This window comes from Oncorhynchus masou, chromosome 28 (genome assembly GCF_036934945.1).
Source record: "Oncorhynchus masou masou isolate Uvic2021 chromosome 28, UVic_Omas_1.1, whole genome shotgun sequence".
In the NCBI taxonomy this organism is placed as follows: Eukaryota; Metazoa; Chordata; class Actinopteri; order Salmoniformes; family Salmonidae; genus Oncorhynchus; species Oncorhynchus masou.
In genome coordinates, this window is record NC_088239.1 from 9,331,063 (window position 1) to 9,354,126 (window position 23,064).

General features: G+C 44.5%; 1 protein-coding gene across 3 annotated transcripts in view; it reads left to right on the forward strand.

Annotated features, from left to right (window-relative positions):
- The window catches only part of LOC135517137 (semaphorin-5A-like), a 372,787-nt gene that overhangs the window by 254,636 nt on the left and 95,087 nt on the right, over positions 1-23,064 (forward strand). For all 3 annotated transcript variants that reach the window (XR_010451994.1, XM_064941174.1, XM_064941175.1), the window contains exons 13-14: positions 5,418-5,599; positions 6,003-6,146. Coding sequence is in view for 2 of the 3 variants with exons in the window: in XM_064941174.1 (XP_064797246.1) it covers positions 5,418-5,599; positions 6,003-6,146 (326 nt within the window). In the remaining variant the exon portion in view is untranslated. The remainder of the gene's footprint in view (positions 1-5,417; positions 5,600-6,002; positions 6,147-23,064) is intronic.

The window sequence follows — 23,064 nt, forward strand, 5'->3', positions numbered from 1 at the left end:
CATCTCAGAGTTTCTATATCTCTATTTCTCCGTATCTCCATTTCTCCAAATTTCTATATCTCTATATCTCCATATCTCTATATCTCTATAGCTATATCTCCATATTTCTCCAAATTTCTATATCTCCATATCTCTATATCTCTATATATCCATATCTCTATATCTCTATAGCTATATCTCTATATCTCCATATCTCTATATCTCTATATCTCTATAGCTATATCTCTATATCTCTATATATCCAATATCTCTATATCTCTATATCTCCATATCTCTATATCTCTATATCTCCATACTATATCTCTATATCTCCATATCTCTATATCTCCATATCTCTATATATCTCTATATCTCCATATCTCTATATATCTCTATATCTCCATATCTCTATATCTCCATATCTCCATATCTCTATATATCTATATCTCTATATATGTTTCACCATATCTCTATATATCTATATCTCAATATCTCTATATATTTATATCTATATATATTTCTCCATATCTCTATATCTCTATTTCTCCATATCTGTATATATTTATATCTCTATATATATTTCTCCATATCTCTATATCTCTATAATTCCATATCTCCATATCTCTATATCTCCATATCTCTATATCTCCGTATCTCCAAATCTCTCTATCTCTCTATCTCTCTATATGTATCCCAAGATGGCATAGCAGTCAGTATATATATATATATATTTACACCTTTCTTCGCATATCTTTTATATATTTTCTTTTCCAAAAACTCAACTTCAAAACACTCTCCTGCAACCCACCTCACCAATTTAAAAAAAAAGTATTACTTACCTTAAATCTGAAATCCACTATAGAAGCTAACCAGAAGCTAGCCAGAAGCTAACCAGTAGCAAACCAGAAGCTAGCCAGTTTACTGGCTAACGTTATTATTCTGCTAACCACGGTTTGTGGTCATCAGCTATCCTTTAGCTCGAAAATCTATCGCCAGTTTTGTACAAAGCGACTCAGACCAGAACATACCGGACCTATTTCTCGCTACATATCCCCTGGATTTCAACCGCAATCGCTGCTATCCGTGTGACTATTGGCTTACGTCAATCCCGGAGCAAACATCAATTATTCCGGAGCTAGCCAGCTGAAGAGTTCCATCAGCCACTCCTGGGCTGCAGTCACCTATCCGGACCCGTTTTACTGCTGACGTGGAGCCCCACCGGGCCTTCAGGACTGGACTACTGACGTTATCTGCCCGAGGGAGTTATCCAACTGGCCCCTCCGTTGCGACGTTACCTGAAAGCCCATCTGCGGCCCGTTAATCGTTAGCTGTCTTATCGGCTGCTATCTGAATAGGTCTATCGGACAATTTTTCTTGGGTCACTATAACTATATTTATTTTGCCAATTGGATTGATCCCCTCTACCACACGGAAACCCACTAATCTAACAACGGAAATGCACGAGGTGGCTAAAAACAGACCTCCATCCTATGCTAGCTTGCTACCGATGGCCCGGCTAGCTGTCTGAATCGCCATGACCCCAACCAACCTCACTACTCACTGGACCCTTATGATCACTCGACTAAGCATGCCTCTCCTTAATGTCAATATGCCTTGTCCATTGCTGTTCTGGTTAGTGTTTATTGGCTTATTTCACTGTAGAGCCACTAGCCCTGCTCACGATACCTTATCCAACCTTGCATTTCCACCACCCACACATGCGATGACATCACCTGGTTTCAATGATGTTTCTAGAGACAATATCTCTCTCATCATCACTCAATACCAATTACCTCCACTGTATTTACATCCTACCATACCTTTGTCCGTACATTATTACACCTTGAAGCTATTTTATATATATTTTACCCCAGAAACCTTCTTTTACTCTCTGTTCCAGACGTTCTAGACGACCAGATCTCATAGCTTTTAACCATACCCTGGGGTGGCAGGGTAGCCTAGTGGTTAGAGCATTGGACTACTAACCAAAAGGTTGCAAGTTCAAAACCCCGAGATGACAAGGTACAAAATCTGTCGTTATGCCCCTGAACAGGCAGTTAACCCACTGTTCCTTGGCCGTCATTGATAATAAGAATTTGTTCTTAACTGACTTGCCTAGTAAAATAAAGGTAAAAAAAACATACCCTTATCCTACTCCTCCTCTGGTGATGGAGAGGTGAATCCAGTGCCAAGCTCCACTCCTATTCCCCAGGCACTCTCTTTTGATGACTTCTGTAACTGTAATAGCCTTGGTTTCATGCATGTTATTAACATTAGAAGCCTCCTCCCTCAGTTTGTTTTATTCACTGCTTGAGCACACTCTGCCAACCCAGATGTTCTAGCCGTGTCTGAATCCTGGCTTAGGAAGAGCACCAAAAATTCTGAAATGTTCATCCCTAACTTCAACATTTTCAGACAAGATAGAATGGACAAAGGGGGCGGTGTTGCAATCTACTGCAAAGATAGCCTGCAGAGTTCTGTCCTACTATCCAGGTCTGTACCCAAACAATTTTAACTTCTAATTTTAAAAATCCACATCTCTAAAAACAAGTCTCTCACCATTGCCGCCTGCTATAGACCACCCTCTGCCCCCAGCTGTGCTTTGGACACCATATGTGAAATGATTGCCCCCCATCTATCTTCAGAGCTCGTGCTGCAAGGCGACCTAAACTGGAACATGCTTAACACCCCAGCCATCCTACATTCTAAGCCCTCAATCTCACACAAATTATCAATGAATCTACCAGGTACCACCCCAAAGCTGTAAACACGGGCACCCTCATAGATATCATCCTAACCAACATGCCCTCTAAATACACCTCTGCTGTTTTCAACCAAGATCTCAGCGATCACTGCCTCATTGCTTGCATTCGTAATGGGTCAGCGGTCAAACGACCTCCACTCATCACTGTCAAACGCTCCCTGAAACACTTCAGCGAGCAGGCCTTTCTAATTGACCTGGCTGGGGTATCCTGGAAGGATATTGATCTCATCCAATCAGTAGAGGATGCCTGGTTATTTATTTTAAAATACCTTCCTCACCATCTTAAATAAACATGCCCCATTCAAGAAATTTAGAACCAGGAACAGATATAGCCATTGGTTCTCTCCAGACCTGGCTGCCCTTAACCAACACAACTTTACAGTGTCCCAGAACTTTTTTTGAGTTTGTGTTGCAGGAAGCAAATTTCTGCTTGAAAAAGCTAGCCTTGGCTTTTCTAACTGCCTGAAAAGTTGCATATCACGGGGGCTGTTCAATGCTAATGCAGAACATCCTAATGCGTTCTGCATTAGCATCGAACAGCCCCCGTGATATGCAACTTTTCAGGAAAGCTAGAAACCAATATACACAGGCAGTTAGAAAAGCCAAGGCTAGCTTTTTCAAGCAGAAATTTGCTTCCTGCAACACAAACTCAAAAAAAGTTCTGGGACACTGTAAAGTCCATGGAGAATAAGAACACCTCCTCCCAGCTGCCCACTGCACTGAAGATAGGAAACACTGTCACCACCGATAAATCCACTGTTAATGAGAATGTCAATAAGCATTTTTCTACGGCTGGCCATGCTTTCCACCTGGCTACCCATACCCCGGTCAACAGCACTGCACCCCCCACAGCAACTCGCCCAAGCCTTCCCCATTTCTCCTTCTCCCAAATCCAGTCAGCTGATGTTCTGAAAGAGCTGCAAAATCTGGACCCCTACAAATCAGCCGGGCTAGACAATCTGGACGCTTTCTTTCTAAAATTATCTGCCGAAATTGTTGCCACCCATATTACTAGACTGTTCAACCTCTCTTCCCAAAGATTCCCAAAGATTGGAAAGCAGCTGCGGTCATCCCTCTCTTCAAAGGGGGGGACACTCTTGACCCAAACTTCTACAGATGTCACGCCCTGGTCATAGTATATTGTGTTTGTCTTTATTTATTTGGTCAGGCCGGGGTGTGACATGGGTTTATTGTGGTGTGTTTTGTCTTGGTGTGTTATTAGGTGTTGGGTGTGTGGCTTAGTGGGGGTATCTAGCATAGTCTATGGCTGTCTGGAGTGGTTCTCAATCAGAGGCAGGTGTTTATCGTTGTCTCTGATTGGGAACCATATTTAGGCAGCCATATTCTTTGAGTATTTCGAGGGTGATTGTTCCTGTCTCTGTGTTTGTTGTCACCAGATAGGTCTGTATAGGTTTTCACGTTCCGTTTTTATTTTTTATTGTTAGTTATTTCATGTCGAGTTCCTTTTCATTAAAGAACATGAATCATCATTAGTCATTTAGGTCAACATTGGATCATTCAGAGATCCTCACTGAACTTCTGGAGAGAGTTTGCTGCACTGAAAGTAAAGGGGCTGAATAATTTTGCACGCCCAATTTTTCTGTTTTTGATTTGTTAAAAAAAGTTTGAAATATCCAATAAATGTCATTCCACTTCAAGATTGTGTCCCACTTGTTGTTGATTCTTCACAAAAAAAATACAGTTTTATATCTTTATGTTTGAAGCCTGAAATGTGGCAAAAGGTCACAAAATTCAAGGGGGCCGAATACTTTCGCAAGGCACTGTATCTCCCTCACTAGCTTTAAGCACAGTGGGTCCTGTGTGGCTCAGTCGGTAGAGCATGGTGCTTGCAACACCAAGCGTCGTGGGTTCGATTCCCGCTGGGGCCACCCATATGTAAAAGTAGTGGCCCCAGCCGACTTGTAAGTCGCTTTGGACAAAAGCGTCTGCTAAATGGGATATATTATTATTAATACATATTACTGCACATGTACATAGCACATCTATAATTTAGCCCAAACAACTACCTCTTTCCTTACTGTATTTATTTATTTATTTATTTTGCTCCTTTGCACCCCATTATTTATATCTCTACTTTGCACATTCTTCCACTGCAAATCTACCATTCCAGCGTTTTACTTGATGTATTGTATTTCCTTCTTCACCATGGCCTTTTTTTTGCCTTTACCTCCCTTAACTCACCTCACTTGCTCACATTGTATATAGACCTATTTTTCTACTGAATTATTGACTGTATGTTTGTTTTACTCCATGTGTAATTCTGTGTTGTTGTATGTGTTGAACTGCTTTGCTTTATCTTTGCCAGGTCGCAATTGTAAATGAGAACTTGTTCTCAACTTGCCTACCTGGTTAAATAAAGCTGAAATAAATAAATCTCTCTATATCTCTAATGATTATACTATCATGTCTTACCCTTGTGAATATACATGAATACCAGTTTTAGTCATCTTTCCTGATTATGCATATTTATGTCTCTCCCTAACTCTTCCCGCCATCCTCCCCAAACTTCTCCTCCTTTTGCAACTCCTTCCCTGTGTATTACCCATGGTGCATTAGATTTACATCTCTCTTGTTCACTCTGTCCTTTTTTCTTTTCTGTTGACCTCCACCCTAGTTTGAAGTATTTCCTCCCTCCTCCCTGTGATCTCCCCAGGTGCGTAACTTGACGTTGGATGGAGGGTTTGGGCCATGGACAGGCTGGGGGGCCTGTAGCCATACTGACGGGGGCAGTGCTGGTTCCTGTCTGTGTAGAACCAGGCCTTGTGATAATCCCAAACCCCAGTGTGGGGGTCAGTCCTGTCATGGACTCAGCGTGGAGGTCGCCAACTGCTCCAGGTATATAGTCCGTCCGTCCGTCTGGCCGTCTGGCCGTCTGCCGTCTGTCCGTCCGTCCGTCCGTCCGTCTGTCTTTCCATTCGTATATGTCAGTCATTCCATCTGCCCTCTGCTCACACAGTCAGTATTTTGAAAGCTGTCAGTTCATGTTTAGGGATAATAAATGAAATGCAGTGGATGTTTTAATGGATAAGCAGAAACATTTACTGAATAGCAAGCGTTCTATCTTTATCTACACCTCTCACTTTGTGTGTGTGTAACCTTGTGTTCTGTGGTGTCTCCATAGGAACGGTGTGTAACCTTGTGTTCTGTGGTGTCTCCATAGGAATGGTGTGTAACCTTGTGTTCTGTGGTGTCTCCATAGGAACGGTGTGTAACCTTGTGTTCTGTGGTGTCTCCATAGGAACGGTGTGTGGAGCCCCTGGACTCTGTGGATCCCGTGTAGCACCAGCTGTGGCATTGGCTTCCAGGTCCGGCAGAGGTCCTGCAGCAACCCCACCCCACGCCACGGAGGACGAGTGTGTGTGGGGCAGAACAGAGAGGAAAGGTACGGGACACACTCGTACATTCATACATATGTATAAACAAGCTACACGCACACACAGCCACGTACACACATACACACACAGCTACACACACACACACACACAGCCACGTACACACATACACAACAAGCTACGCACACACACACAGCTACACACACAGCCACATACACACATACACACAGGTACACACACAGCCACGTACACACATACACACATACACACACAGCTGCACATACAGACAGCCATAAATCCACACCAATTATCCAGAAACAATCCCCCTGCTGTTGCGAGTGTAGCAGAAGTCTTGAGTCCTTCATTCGTTAGCCAGTCACACATTGTGATGTGAAGCATTACATATATGACTCTTCTTTTCCTCATAACGGCTTCAGTCTGACTTCAGTCTGACAGTCAATTAAGAGAGAGAGAGGAATGCTTTTGAGCCACTATCTAGGCTCCACACAGATGAGGGAGCTGCCCTCCTTGTTAAGCTCCAGCTCTGCTGCTTTGGTCTGGAATAATCACCTTCAACAAGATGTTGAGAAGGTTTCTAAGCAACTTGCAATGCACTCTGAAAAAATGAGATTAAGAAGGGGGAAGAAGAAGGGACAAGAAGAGAGAGAAAGGAGAGAGGGAGGTGAGAAGGAGAGAGCGAGAAAGGAGAGAGGGAGGTGAGAAGGAGAGAGCGAGAAAGGAGAGAGGGAGGTGAGAAGGAGAGAGAAAGGAGTGAGGGAGGTGAGAAGGAGAGTGCGAGAAAGGAGAGAGGAAGGTGAGAAGGAGAGAGGGAGGTGAGAAGGAGAGAGAGAAAGGAGAGAGGGAGAGGAGAGAGAGAGAAAGGAGAGAGGGAGGTGAGAGGAGAGAGAGAAAGGAGAGAGGGAGGTGAGAAGGAGAGAGAGAAAGGAGTGAGGGAGGTGAGAAGGAGAGAGAGAAAGGAGAGAGGGAGGTGAGAAGGAGAGAGAGAAAGGAGAGAGGGAGGTGAGAAGGAGAGAGAGAAAGGAGAGAGGGAGGTGAGAAGGAGAAAGGAGAGAGGGAGGTGATAAGGAGAGAGAGAAAGGAGAGAGGGAGGTGAGAAGGAGAGAGAGAAAGGAGTGAGGGAGGTGAGAAGGAGAGAGAGAAAGGAGAGAGGGAGGTGAGAAGGAGAGAGAGAAAGGAGAGAGGGAGGTGAGAAGGAGAGAGAGAAAGGAGTGAGGGAGGTGAGAAGGAGAGAGAGAAAGGAAAGAGGGAGGTGAGAAGGAGAGAGAGAAAGGAGAGAGGGAGGTGAGAAGGAGAGAGAGAAAGGAGAGAGGGAGGTGAGAAGGAGAGAGAGAAAGGAGTGAGGGAGATGAGAAGGAGAGAGGGAGGTGAGAAGGAGAGAGAGAAAGGAGAGAGGGAGGTGAGAAGGAGAGAGAGAAAGGAGAGAGGGAGGTGAGAAGGAGAAAGGAGAGAGGGAGGTGAGAAGGAGAGAGAGAAAGGAGAGAGAGAAAGGAGAGAGGGAGGTGAGAAGGAGAAAGGAGAGAGGGAGGTGAGAAGGAGAGAGGGAGGTGAGAAAGGACAGAGAAAGGAGAGGGAGGTGAGAAAGGAGAGAGAGAAAGGAGAGAGAGAAAGGAGAGAGGGGAGGTGAGAAGGAGAGAGAGAAAGGAGAAAGAGGGATATGAGAAGGAGAGAGAGAAAGGAGAGAGGGAGGTGAGAAGGAGAGAGAGAAAGGAGTGAGGGAGGTGAGAATGAGAGAGAGAAAGGAGAGAGGGAGGTGAGAAGGAGAGAGAGAAAGGAGAGAGGGAGATGAGAAGGAGAGAGAAAGGAGAGAGGGAGGTGAGAAGGAGAGAGAGAAAGGAGAGAGAGAAAGGAGAGAGGAGAGGTGGAGAGAGAGAATGGAGAAGGAGAGAGAGAAAGGAGAGAGGGAGGTGAGAAGGAGAGAGAGAAAGGAGTGAGGGAGGTGAGAAGGAGAGAGAGAAAGGAGAGAGGGAGGTGAGAAGGAGAGAGAGAAAGGAGTGAGGGAGATGAGAAGGAGAGAGAGAAAGGAGAGAGGGAGGAGAGAAGGAGAGAGAGAAAGGAGAGAGGGAGGTGAGAAGGAGAGAGGGAGGTGAGAAGGAGAGAGAAAGGAGAGAGGGAGGTGAGAAGGAGAGAGAAAGGAGAGAGGGAGGTGAGATGGAGAGAGAGAAAGGAGTGAGGGAGATGAGAAGGAGAGAGAAAGGAGAGAGAGAAAGGAGAGAGGGAGGTGAGAAGGAGAGAGAGAAAGGAGTGAGGGAGGTGAGAAGGAGAGGGAGAAAGGAGAGAGGGAGGTGAGAAGGAGAGAGAGAAAGGAGTGAGGGAGATAAGAAGGAGAGAGGGAGGTGAGAAGGAGAGAGAGAAAGGAGAGAGGGAGGTGAGAAGGAGAGGGAGAAAGGAGAGAGGGAGGTGAGAAGGAGAGAGAGAAAGGAGTGATGGAGGTGAGAAGGAGAGAGAAAAAGGAGAGAGAGAAAGGAGAGAGGGAGGTGAGAAGGAGAGGGAGAAAGGAGAGAGGGAGGTGAGAAGGAGAGAGAGAAAGGAGAGAGGGAGGTGAGGAGGAGAGAGAGAAAGGAGAGAGGGAGGTGAGAAGGAGAGAGAGGAAGGAGAGAGGGATGTGAGAAGGAGAGAGAGAAAGGAGTGAGGGAGGTGAGAAGGAGAGAGAGAAAGGAGAGAGGGAGGTGAGAAGGAGAGAGAAAGGAGAGAGGGAGGTGAGAAGGAGAGAGAGGAAGAAGAGAGGGATGTGAGAAGGAGACAGAGAAAGGAGTGAGGGAGGTGAGAAGGAGAGAGAGAAAGGAGAGAGGGAGGTGAGAAGGAGAGAGAGAAAGTATTGAGGGAGATGAGAAGGAGAGAGAGAAAGGAGAGAGGGAGGTGAGAAGGAGAGAGGGAGGTGAGAAGGAGAGGGAGAAAGGAGAGAGAGAAAGGAGAGAGGGAGGTGAGAAGGAGAGAGAGAAAGGAGTGAGGGAGATGAGAAGGAGAGGGAGAAAGGAGTGAGGGAGGTGAGGAGAGAGAGAAAGGAGAGAGGGAGGTGAGAAGGAGAGGGAGAAAGGAGAGAGGGAGGTGAGAAGGAGAGAGAGAAAGGAGAGAGGGAGGTGAGAAGGAGAGAGAGAAAGGAGAGAGGGAGGTGAGAAGGAGAGGGAGAAAGGAGAGACGGAGGTGAGAAGGAGAGAGAGAAAGTAGTGAGGGAGGTTAGAAGGAGAGAGAGAAAGGAGAGGAGAGAGAAAGGAGAGAGGTAGGTGAGAAGGAGAGAATATGGAAGAGTGCAGGTTGTTTGAAATAACACTTTTTTACCTGAAACTTTACAACAAAGTCAATAGTAATATGAGGATAACTTCAGACAGATTCCTTAGCTTCTGAGTACTTTGTTACTGGGTATTTTAACCTTTACTAGTCAGTTAAGAACAAATTCTTATTTGCAATGACGGGCCACACCGACAAAAACCCTAACCAGGAAAACGCTGTGGGGCTCCCAATGCTGGCCGGTTGTGATACAGCCTGGATTCAAACCAGGGTCTGTAGTGACGCCTCTAGCACTGAGATGCAGTGCTTTAGACCGCTGTGCCCCTCGGGAGCCCACGTAATGAAGCATTTCAATTAGGTTGTCCATTCTTTAAATGGGGTTCTAGCTTCTCTTGTTCTACCCGGGACATCACAGTGCTAATTTCATTGACCACCTTTGGATACACACAGAGCGACTTCAATTAGCACTGACGTGAGAGGTGTCGAAGCCCTTGAGCCCAACAATGGCAGGAGAGTCACACAGTCCACCTCAACCAAATGCAGAGGGCTTTGAAGCCGCCTCCCGCTGTTCAGAGGTAATTAAAATACAGTACCCTCTCTATGTAAAACATGTTAAGGCATGAAAAGAGTACAACATTAAGCTCCTTATGGAAAATCAAGAAAGACTTTTTGCTGACTGCTATAAAAATGGGAACATAAGCAACTTCATCTTCCTCGAAAGGTTGCTGGATCGAATCCCCGAGCTGACGAGGTGAAGGTCTGTGGTTTTGCCCCTGAACAAGGCAGTTAACCCACTGTTCCTGGGGCGTCATTGTAAAATAGGAATTTATTCTTAACTGATTTGCCTAGTTAAATACAGGTTAAATAAAATAAATTCCCACACAGACCATCCCTTGGTATAACACAGTGCTATATTAACACACTACACTTTTGTTAAGAGGAGGGTGTTACTGATGGGTAGAAACTCAGGATACCAGACAACGAGGACTCTGAGTCAGGAAATGTGAACGTGTACAAATCTCAAACAGTATTGGTACAGAGCAACCCCAAACAGTTTCAGCTGGACTTTCACATTATCAAAGAGAGAGCCCAGCAGGAGAAGCTCTCTCTTGAGAAAGATACCCCCAACCCGAGCGGGTCAGACCAGACCTCTTCATTAAACAACCCCACAGACGAGCAACCCCAAGCAGAAGTCAACCTCGGCATACACATCACAGACAAACTGAATTGGTCCACTCACACAGACAGCATCGTGAACAAGGCGCAGCAGCGCCTCTTCAACCTCAGGAGGCTGAAGAAATTTGGCTTGTCACCAAAAGCACTCACAAACTTCTACAGATGCACAATCGAGAGCATCCTGGCGGGCTGTATCACCGCCTGGTACGGCAACTGCTCCGCCCACAACCGTAAGGCTCTCCAGAGGGTAGTGAGGTCTGCACAACGTATCACCGGGGGCAAACTACCTGCCCTCCAGGACACCTACACCACCCGATGTTACAGGAAGGCCATAAAGATCATCAAGGACAACACCCACCCGAGCCACTGCCTGTTCACCCCGCTATCATCCAGAAGGCGAGGTCAGTACAGGTGCATCAAAGCTGGGACCGAGAGACTGAAAAACTGCTTCTATCTCAAGGCCATCAGACTGTTAAACAGCAACCACTAACATTGAGTGGCTGCTGCCAACACACTGACTCAACTCCAGCCACTTCAATAATGGGAATTGATGGGAAAGGATGTAAAATATATCACTAGCCACTTTAAACAATGCTACCTAATATAATGTTTACATACCCTACATTATTCATCTCATATTTATATGTATATACTGTACTCTATATCATCTACTGCATCTTTATGTAATACATGTATCACTAGCCACTTTAACTATGCCACTTTGTTTACATACTCATCTCATATGTATATACTGTACTCGATACCATCTACTGTATCTTGCCTATGCTGCTCTGCACCATCACTCATTCATATCTTTATGTACATATTCTTTATCCCCTTACACTTGTGTGTATAAGACAGTAGTTTTGGAATTGTTAGTTAGATTACTTGTTGGTTATTACTGCATTGTCGGAACTGGAAGCACAAGCATTTCGCTACACTCGCATTAACATCTGCTAACCATGTGTATGTGACAAATAAAATTTGATTTGATTTGAACCTCCCAGCACAGAGTACTACCCCCTCATTGAAATGAAGGATAAATACACCCAGCTGGAGGTAAGGCAGGAGGAGCTGGAACAAGAGGTGAACACACTCGTCAGCACAACCAAATCCTCCAGCTCAACAACACCGTCTCAACAAGACCCGGAGAGCTGGAGGTGGAGAGAGACATATCTGCACTCTGGACTGTAGTGCGACAACATCAACAGGAGAAAGAGCAAGAGCAGAACAGGAGAAGAAAAGAGCACTAAAGGAGAGGATCAGACTGCCGGAGGAGAGGGTGAGGGGGATGGCATGTCACAGAGAACAACTCATTAGAGAGGTGGCCGCCCTCGCAGAGAAGCCAGCAGAACAGCCCACCTCAGCTCTCGACAAAAGTCTTGACACCACAGCAGAACAGTCCACCCCAGATCCGGACCACGTTGACATCACAGCAGAACAATCCACCCCAGATCCGGACCACGTTGACATCACAGCAGAACAATCCACCCCAGATCCGGACCACGTTGACATCACAGCAGAACAATCCACCCCAGATCCGGACCACGTTGACATCACAGCAGAACAATCCACCCCAGATCCGGACCACGTTGACATCACAGCAGGACAGACAAATGAACAATCCCAAGCCCAGAATATCCCACCACCTCTCAGCCACCCTGACCACAGAACCCCAAGCCCAGCGGCTCTCGCCCCCTCTGAGCACCCCCCCTGTCAGCCACCCTGATAGCCCTCCTGACAACCCCCCCACACCCACTGAGGACAAACACAAGCCACAGGCGCACTCCTTATGGACTCAAATGGGAAATATATACAAGAAAACAGACTTTTTCTCAAACAGAGTTTCTAAACTCTGGTGTCCAAACACCCAGTTTCCCTAGACCTTCAGCCTGAGGACCAACTAGGGTCACCCAGCCACATAATAATACACACAGGCACAAACGACTTGAGAGCACAGCAGGAACGGGTGGCCACTGCACTCAAAGGAGTGATTGAAAAAGCTTCTTCTACTTTCCCCAGTGGTTATCTCCACCTTGCTACCCCGAAAATACTTCCACCCTGCTACCATACAGCGGGGAAAAGTATTTCCCTTGACTGAGCCTCAAAACCAAATGTTTACCTGGCCCACCAACCCACCCTGGATTTAAACAGCCTTTATGACCAGGTCCACCTCTACAAGGCAGCAGTGCCCTCCTTCGCCCTAAAGGACAACGCCCTCAAACTCAGCCCCAACACTTCACACAGGAGCAACAGATCAATAGACACAGTGCCCAGACCAGCAATACACTGTCCCAGACCGGCGGGACCACAACATGGAAGTCACACATACGCCCAGGCCGTGAGCAGGCAAACAGGCCTCAGCAGATGCTCAGCAGACTCTGCTCACACTTACTAGCCTGAGGCCAAAACACACGACTAACAACATTGGACATTTAATGGAACACAAAGCCTTCGCTATCTCATCCTGGAATATCCAAGGCCTGAGGTCATCTGCATTTGGCCTAAAGAGCAGGAACCTGGTCTTCACCAAATAAATCGGAAATTCAGACATTGTCATCCTACAGGGAACATGGTATAGAGGAGATGGACCCACTGGTTGCCCTCTAGGTTACAGAGAGCTGGTAGTCCCATCCACCAAACTACCAGGTGTGAAACAGGGGGCTCTATTAAATTGATCAAAACAGGAACATTTTACATGTGGCTAGAAATTCAGGAGGAAATGATCTTAAAAGAGAAAAATGTCCTCCTGTGTGCTATCTATATCCCCCAACTAGAATCCACATACTTTAATGAAGACAGCTTCTCCACCCAGGAGGGGGGCCCAGGGACATGTACTAGTCTGTGGCAGCCTAAATGCCAGAAGCTACCTGGAGGGGACATCATTCCCTCCCCCATATGCCCCCCAAGGCACAACTATGACAACATAACCGACCAAAACAGGTCACAACTCCAGCAGCTCTGTCGCACGCTGGGAATGGAAGGCTTCAAGGGGACTCCTACGGTAGGTACACCTATAGCTCATCTCTAGGCACTAGTACTGTAGACTACTTTATCACTGACCTCAACCCAGAGTCTCTCAGAGCGTTCACAGTCAGCCCACTGACACACCTATAGTAGGTACACCTATAGCTCATCTCTAGGCAGTAGTACTGTAGACTACTTTATCACTGACCTCAACCCATAGTCTCTCAGAGCGTTCACAGTCAGCCCATTGACAGCCCTATCAGATCACAACAAAGTCACTGAACTGAGTAATATTAAGACATGCTATAGATGGAAGGAATGTAGTGTGGAAACCTACCAAAAAACAATTAGGCAAAAACAAATCCCTTTTAGACAACTTCCTGTACAAAACGTTCAACTGTAATAGTGAAGGTGTAAACTTAGCAGTGGAAAATCTAAACAGTATATTTGACCTCTCAGCTTCCCTATCAAATCTAAAAAATTACAAACAGAAAACCAAAGAAAATTAACAACATTGACAAATGGTTTGATGAAGAATGCAAAAACCTAAGAAATAAATTGAGAAACCTATCCAACTGTCACGCGCTGACCATAGAGAGCCATTGTTTCTCTATGGTGAAGTGGGTCAGGGCGTGACTGGGGGTGATCTAGTTTGTGTATTTCTATGTGGTGTTCTAGTTTTTTTCTATGTTGCTGATTTGTATGATTCCCAATTAGAGGCAGCTGGTATCGTTGTCTCTAATTGGAGATCATATTTAAGTAGCTGTTTTTCCCACTTGTGTTTATGGGATATTGTTTTGAGTTATTGCACGTAGCATCTCTGTAGTCATGGTTTGTTGCTAGTTTATTTGTTGATTTGTTTTTGTCTTTGCTAAGTTTCACATTATTATTAAAATTATGTGGAAACCATATCGCGCTGCAGCTTGGTCCGACATTTATTCCAACGAGCATGACACCAACCAAAAAGAGAGACCCAGAAAACCTGAGTCTACGCCTTCACTATGGTGAATCACAAAAACAATACAGAAATACATTACAGAAAAAGAAGGAACAGCACATCTGAAATCAGCTCAATGTAATTGAAGAATCCATAGACTCTAACCACTTCTGGGAAAACACTAAACAAACAACAACACGATGAGTTATCTATCTATAACAAAGAACAAACAGCAAAAGCATATACATTATCAAATACAAATCTTAGAATCAGTTATTAAAAACAAGCAGAACCCATTGGATTCTCCAATCACATTGAATGAACTACAGGACAAAATACAAACCCTCCAACCCAAAAAGGCCTGTGGTGTTGATGGTATCCTCAATGAAATGATAAAATATCCAGACCACAAATTCTAATTGGCTATACTTACACTCTTTAACAATTTTCTTAGCTCTGGCATCTTCCCCAATATTTGGAACCAAGGACTGATCACCCCAATCCACAAAAGTGGAGACAAATTTGACCCCAATAACTACCGTGGGATATGCGTCAACAGCAACCTTGGGACAATCCTCTGCATTATCATTTCCAGCAGACTTGTACATTTCTACAGTAAATGTACTGAGCACCAATTTACTGAGCAAATGTCAAATTGAGAAACCAAAACAAAGGCAAAATCGTCTCATGCTTTGTTGATTTCAAAAAAAGCTCTTGACTCAATTTGGAATGAGGATCTGCTATAAAAATAGATTGAAAGTGGTGTTGGGGGAAAACATACAACATTATAAAATCCATGTACACAAATAACAAGTGTGTGGTTACAATAACCACAAACATTTCATTTGAGGGGGTGCGGTGAGACAGGGATGCAGCTTAAGCCCCACCCTATTCAACATAATATGTATCATCGAATTCGGGAGGGCACATACTGCAGCAATTGGCCTCACGTTAATACAATCTGAAGTCAAATGTGTACTGTTTGCTGATGATCTGGTGCTTCTGTCCCCAACCAAGGAGGGCCTACAGCAGCACCTAGATCTTCTGCACAGATTCTGGCAGACCTGGAACCTGACAGTACATCTCAGTAAGACAAAAATAATGGTGTTCCAAAAAAGGTCCAGTTGCCAGGACCACGAATACAAATTCCACGAATACAAATTCCATCTAGACAACATTGCCATAGAGCACACAAAAAACGATACATACCTCGACCTAAACATCAGCGCCACAGGTAACTTCCACAAAGCTGTGAACGATCTGAGAGACAAGGTAAGAAGGGCCTTCTATGCCATCAAAAGGAACATTACATTTGACATACCAATTTGGATCTAAAAATACTTGATTTGGTTATAGAACCCATTGATGTTTATGGGTTTGAGGTCTGGGGTCCGCTCACCAACCAAGAATTCACAAAATGGGACAATCTCCAAAAATGAGACTCTGCACGCAGAATTCTGCAAAAATAACCTCAGTGTACAACGTAAAACACCAAATGATTTAGAGCAGAACTAGGCCGATACCCACTAATTATCGAGTTCCAGAAAAGAGCCGTTAAAAATTCTACAACCACCTAAAAGGAAGCGATTCCCAAACCGGAAATAACAAAGCCATCACCTACAGAGAGATGCACCTGGAAAAGAGTCCCCTAAGAAAGCTGGTCCTGGGGCTCTGTTCACAAACATAAACAGACACCCAGGACAGCAAAACAATTAGACAAAATCATGAAAAAAATAAAAATTATTTCTATACACATTGGAAAGAATTAACCTAAAAACTGTGCAAATTAGAATGCCCTTTGGCCCTAAACAGAGAGTACACAGTCACAGAATACCTGACCACTGTGACAGACCCAAAATGAAGGAAAGCTTTGACTATGTACAGACTCAGTGAGCATAGCCTTGCTATTGAGAAAGGCCGTCGTAGGCAGACCTGTTTCTCAAGAGAAGACAGGCTATGTGCTCACTGCCCACAAAATGAGGTGGAAACTGAACTGCACTTCCTAACCTCCTGCCCAAATATATGACCAAATTAGAGACACATATTTCCCTCAGATTACACATAGCCACAAATAATTTGAAAACAAACCCAATTTTGATAAACTCCCATATCTACTATGTGAAATACCACAGTGTGCCATCACAGCAGCAAGATTTGTAACCTATTGCCACAAGAAAAGGGGAACCAGTGAAGAACAAACACCATTGTAAATACAACCCATATTTATGTTTATTTATTTTCCCTTTTGTACTTTAACTATTTGCACATTGTTACAACACTGTATGTAGACATAATATTTATTATGGAACTTTTGAAAAAACAATATATTGTGTAGATTTATCAATTGTTCAAGGGCCCTCCAGACTGTGACTTTCCCTGTCCCCCCAATGACTGTATATATTAATGGACAAAGCCATCAATTATGTGACACCATATATTCCTACTTGAAGACTCAATAGTGCATTGAAGCTGGCGAATTTCATGGAGACACACAAATGCGTTAGGAAAGTACTCTGAAACAATCAACTTTTTCTACATTGTGTTACATTACAGCCTTATTGTAAAATTCCTTCAATACAATTTTTTTCATCAAGCTACATGTTTTCAAATTTATTAGAAATAAAAAACAGAAATACCTTATTTACATAAGTATTCAGACCCTTTGCTATGAGACTCGAAATTGAGCTTGGGTGCATCCTGTTTCCATTGATCATCCTTGAGATGTTTCTGCAACTTGATTGGAGTCACTTGTGATAAATTCAGTTGATTGGACATGATTGGGAAAGGCACACACCTGTCTATATAAGGACCCACAGTTGACAGTGCATGTCAGAGCAAAAACCAAGCCATGAGGTCGAAGGAATTGTCTGTAGAGCTCCGAGACAGGATTGTGTCGAGGCACAGATCTGGGGAAGGGGACGAAAACTGTCTGCATCATTGAAGGTCCTCAAGAACACAGTGACCTCCATCATTCTTCAATGGAAGAAGTTTTGAACCACCAAGACTCTTCCTAAGGACTGGCCACCCTGCCAAACTGAACAATCGGGGGAAGTGACCAAGAACCCGATGGTCACTCTGACAGAGCTCCAGAGTTCCTCTGTGGAGATGGGAGGACCTTCCAGAAGGACGACCATCTCTCCGAACTCCACCAATCAGGCCATTATGGCAGAGTGGCCAGACTTAAGCCACTCCTCATGAAAAGCATATGACATCCTGCTTTGAGTTTGCCAAAAGGCACCTAAAGTACTCTCAGACCAGGAGAAACAAGATTCTCTGGTCTTTTGAAACCAAGATGGAACTCTTTGGCCTGAATGCCAAGCCGTCACGCCTGGAAGAAAACTAACACCATCCTTAAGGTGAAGCATGGTGGTGGCAGTATCATGCTGTGGGGATGATTTTCATCGGCAGGTACTGGATGACTACTCAGGATTGAGGTAAAAATGAACGGTGCAAAGTACAGAGAGATCCTTGATGAAAACCTGGTCCAGATCACTCAGGACCTCAGACTTGGGCAAAGGTTCACATTCCATCAGGACAACAACCCCAAACACACAGACAACGCAGCGCAGGACAACATAGGAGTGGTTTCGGGACAAGTCTTTGAATGTCCTTGGGTGTCCCAGCCAGAGCCCGGACTGGAACCTGATCAAAGATGTCTGGAGAGACCTGAAAATTGCTGTGCAGCCTGACAACCTGACAGCGCTTGAGAGGATCTGCAGAGAAGAATGGGAGAAACTCCCCAAATACAGGTGTGCCAAGCTTGTAGCGTCATACCCAAGAAGACTCAAGGCTGTAATCGCTGTCAAAGGTGCTTCAACAAAGTACTGAGTAAAGGGTCTGAATACTTATGTAAATTTCATTTTTTGAAATACATTTGCAAAAATGTATTATAACCTGTTTTTGCTTTGTTGTTATCGGTTATTGTGTGTACGTTGCTGAGGAATAGTTTTTATTTAATCAACGTTAGAGTAATACTGTAACGTAACAAAATGTGGATAAAGGCAAAGGGTCTGAATACTTTCCAAAGGCAATGTACTTTTTGAATCATGATTGTCTTCGAAAAAAGTATATATTTTGCGAGAAGGGTGCCATTTATCCATTTACACACCCACAATTGTGGCTTTAATGAGAAGGGGCATTCGTTTTCCCCTGCCCCCCCATCTCTCTCTCCTTATCTCCCTCCCTCTTACTTTCCTTGTCCCTCTCTCCCTCTCTGCTTCTTTCAAACTACCTGCTCAGCTAATAAAGCACCTTGTGCCGGCCCAGCGATGAATGGTAGAGATGTGTTATTGAGAGAATCCATTAGGATCCTACAGTGGGGCTTGGTGATTTCACACTCTGTGGAGGAGACATGTTTTAATGGATGAAATATGCTGTGTCACTATCACTCTCTCCTAAAGAAGAGAAAGGTCTGTCAGAGAAGAGGAGGGTCTGTCTGTTTAGAGAAGAGAACGGTCTGTCTGTTTAGAGAAGAGAACGGTATGTCTGTTTAGAGAAGAGAACGGTCTGTCTGTTTAGAGAAGAGAAGGGTCTGTCTGTTTAGAGAAGAGAACGGTCTGTCTGTTTAGAGAAGAGAACGGTCTGTCTGTTTAGAGAAGAGAACGGTCTGTCTGTTTAGAGAAGAGAACGGTCTGTCTGTTTAGAGAAGAGAACGGTCTGTCTGTTTAGAGAAGAGAACGGTCTGTCTGTTTAGAGAAGAGAACGGTCTGTCTGTTTAGAGAAGAGAACGGTCTGTCTGTTTAGAGAAGAGAACGGTCTGTCTGTTTAGAGAGGAGAACGGTCTGTCTGTTTAGAGAAGAGAACGGTCTGGCTGTTTAGAGAAGAGAATGGTCTGTCTGTCAGGGAAGAGAACGGTCTGTCTGTTTAGAGAAGAGAACGGTCTGTCTGTTTAGAGAAGAGAACGGTCTGTCTGTTTAGAGAAGAGAACGGTCTGTCTGTTTAGAGAAGAGAACGGTCTGTCTGTTTAGAGAGGAGAACGGTCTGTCTGTTTAGAGAAGAGAACGGTATGTCTGTTTAGAGAAGAGAACGGTCTGTCTGTTTAGAGAAGAGAAGGGTCTGTCTGTTTAGAGAAGAGAACGGTCTGTCTGTTTAGAGAAGAGAACGGTCTGTCTGTTTAGAGAAGAGAACGGTATGTCTGTTTAGAGAAGAGAACGGTCTGTCTGTTTAGAGAAGAGAACGGTCTGTCTGTTTAGAGAAGAGAACGGTCTGTCTGTTTAGAGAAGAGAACGGTCTGTCTGTTTAGAGAGGAGAACGGTCTGTCTGTTTAGAGAAGAGAACGGTCTGGCTGTTTAGAGAAGAGAATGGTCTGTCTGTCAGGGAAGAGAACGGTCTGTCTGTTTAGAGAAGAGAATGGTCTGTCTGTTTAGAGAAGAGAATGGTCTGTCTGTCAGGGAAGAGAACGGTCTGTCTGTTTAGAGAAGAGAATGGTCTGTCTGTCAGGGAAGAGAACGGTCTGTCTGTTTAGAGAAGAGAACGGTCTGTCTGTTTAGAGAGCAGAAGGGTCTGTCTGTTTAGAGAAGAGAACGGTCTGTCTGTTTAGAGAAGAGAACGGTCTGTCTGTTTAGAGAAGAGAATGGTTTGTCTGTTTAGAGAGCAGAAGGGTCTGTCTGTTTAGAGAAGAGAATGGTTTGTCTGTTTAGAGAAGAGAACGGTCTTTCTGTTTAGAGAGGAGAACGGTCTGTTTAGAGAAGAGTACGGTCTGTCTGTTTAGAGAAGAGAACGGTCTGTCTGTTTAGAGAAGAGAACGGTATGTCTGTTTAGAGAGGAGAAAGGTCTGTCTGGTTAGAGAAGAGAACGGTATGTCTGTTTAGAGAGAAGTGTCTGTCTGTTTAGAGAGGAGAAGTGTCTGTCTGTTTAGAGAAGAGAACGGTCTGTCTGTTTAGAGAAGAGAAGTGTCTGTCTGTTTAGAGAGAAGTGTCTGTCTGTTTAGAGAAGAGAACGGTCTGTCTGTTTAGAGAAGAGAACGGTATGTCTGTTTAGAGAGAAGTGTCTGTCTGTTTAGAGAAGAGAACAGTCTGTCTGTTTAGAGAAGAGAATGTTCTGTCTGTTTAGAGAGGAGAACGGTCTGTCTGTTTAGAGAGGAGAACGGTCTGTCTGTTTAGAGAAGAGAACGGTATGTCTGTTTAGAGAGGAGAAAGGTCTGTCTGGTTAGAGAAGAGAACGGTATGTCTGTTTAGAGAGAAGTGTCTGTCTGTTTAGAGAGGAGAAGTGTCTGTCTGTTTAGAGAAGAGAACGGTCTGTCTGTTTAGAGAAGAGAAGTGTCTGTCTGTTTAGAGAGAAGTGTCTGTCTGTTTAGAGAAGAGAACGGTCTGTCTGTTTAGAGAAGAGAACGGTATGTCTGTTTAGAGAGAAGTGTCTGTCTGTTTAGAGAAGAGAACAGTCTGTCTGTTTAGAGAAGAGAATGTTCTGTCTGTTTAGAGAAGAGAACGGTCTGTCTGTTTAGAGAAGAGAGCGGTCTGTCTGTTTAGAGAGGAGAACGGTCTGTCTGTTTAGAGAAGAGAACGGTCTGGCTGTTTAGAGAAGAGAATGGTCTGTCTGTCAGGGAAGAGAACGGTCTGTCTGTTTAGAGAAGAGAATGGTCTGTCTGTTTAGAGAAGAGAATGGTCTGTCTGTCAGGGAAGAGAACGGTCTGTCTGTTTAGAGAAGAGAATGGTCTGTCTGTCAGGGAAGAGAACGGTCTGTCTGTTTAGAGAAGAGAACGGTCTGTCTGTTTAGAGAGCAGAAGGGTCTGTCTGTTTAGAGAAGAGAACGGTCTGTCTGTTTAGAGAAGAGAACGGTCTGTCTGTTTAGAGAAGAGAATGGTTTGTCTGTTTAGAGAGCAGAAGGGTCTGTCTGTTTAGAGAAGAGAATGGTTTGTCTGTTTAGAGAAGAGAACGGTCTTTCTGTTTAGAGAGGAGAACGGTCTGTTTAGAGAAGAGTACGGTCTGTCTGTTTTGAGAGGAGAACGGTCTTTCTGTTTAGAGAGGAGAAAGGTCTGTCTGTTTTGAGAGGAGAACGGTCTGTATAGAGAAGAGAAGTGTCTGTCTGTTTAGAGAGGAGAATGGTCTGTCTGTTTAGAGAAGAGTACGGTCTGTCTGTTTAGAGAAGAGAACGGTCTGTCTGTTTAGAGAGGAGAAAGGTCTGTCTGTTTTGAGAGGAGAACGGTCTGTATAGAGAAGAGAAGTGTCTGTCTGTTTAGAGAGGAGAATGGTCTGTCTGTTTAGAGAAGAGTACGGTCTGTCTGTTTAGAGAAGAGAACGGTCTGTCTGTTTAGAGAGGAGAAAGGTCTGTCTGTTTTGAGAGGAGAACGGTCTGTATAGAGAAGAGAAGTGTCTGTCTGTTTAGAGAGGAGAATGGTCTGTCTGTTTAGAGAAGAGTACGGTCTGTCTGTTTAGAGAAGAGAACGGTCTGTCTGTTTAGAGAAGAGAACGGTATGTCTGTTTAGAGAGGAGAAAGGTCTGTCTGGTTAGAGAAGAGAACGGTATGTCTGTTTAGAGAGAAGTGTCTGTCTGTTTAGAGAGGAGAAGTGTCTGTCTGTTTAGAGAAGAGAACGGTCTGTCTGTTTAGAGAAGAGAAGTGTCTGTCTGTTTAGAGAGAAGTGTCTGTCTGTTTAGAGAAGAGAACGGTCTGTCTGTTTAGAGAAGAGAACGGTATGTCTGTTTAGAGAGAAGTGTCTGTCTGTTTAGAGAAGAGAACAGTCTGTCTGTTTAGAGAAGAGAATGTTCTGTCTGTTTAGAGAAGAGAACGGTCTGTCTGTTTAGAGAAGAGAACGGTCTGTCTGTTTAGAGAGGAGAACGGTCTGTCTGTTTAGAGAAGAGAACGGTCTGGCTGTTTAGAGAGGAGAACGGTCTGTCTGTTTAGAGAAGAGAACGGTCTGGCTGTTTAGAGAAGAGAAGGGTCTGTCTGTTTAGAGAAGAGAACGGTCTGTCTGTTTAGAGAAGAGAACGGTCTGTCTGTTTAGAGAGGAGAACGGTCTGTCTGTTTAGAGAGGAGAACGGTCTGTCTGTTTAGAGAAGAGAACGGTCTGGCTGTTTAGAGAAGAGAATGGTCTGTCTGTCAGGGAAGAGAACGGTCTGTCTGTTTAGAGAAGAGAATGGTCTGTCTGTTTAGAGAAGAGAATGGTCTGTCTGTCAGGGAAGAGAACGGTCTGTCTGTTTAGAGAAGAGAACGGTCTGTCTGTCAGGGAAGAGAACGGTCTGTCTGTTTAGAGAAGAGAACGGTCTGTCTGTTTAGAGAAGAGAACGGTCTGTCTGTTTAGAGAGCAGAAGGGTCTGTCTGTTTAGAGAGCAGAACGGTCTGTCTGTTTAGAGAAGAGAACGGTCTGTCTGTTTAGAGAAGAGAATGGTTTGTCTGTTTAGAGAGCAGAAGGGTCTGTCTGTTTAGAGAAGAGTACGGTCTGTCTGTTTAGAGAAGACAACGGTCTGTCTGTTTAGAGAGGAGAAAGGTCTGTCTGTTTTGAGAGGAGAACGGTCTGTATAGAGAAGAGAAGTGTCTGTCTGTTTAGAGAGGAGAATGGTCTGTCTGTTTAGAGAAGAGTACGGTCTGTCTGTTTAGAGAAGACAACGGTCTGTCTGTTTAGAGAGGAGAAAGGTCTGTCTGTTTTGAGAGGAGAACGGTCTGTATAGAGAAGAGAAGTGTCTGTCTGTTTAGAGAGGAGAATGGTC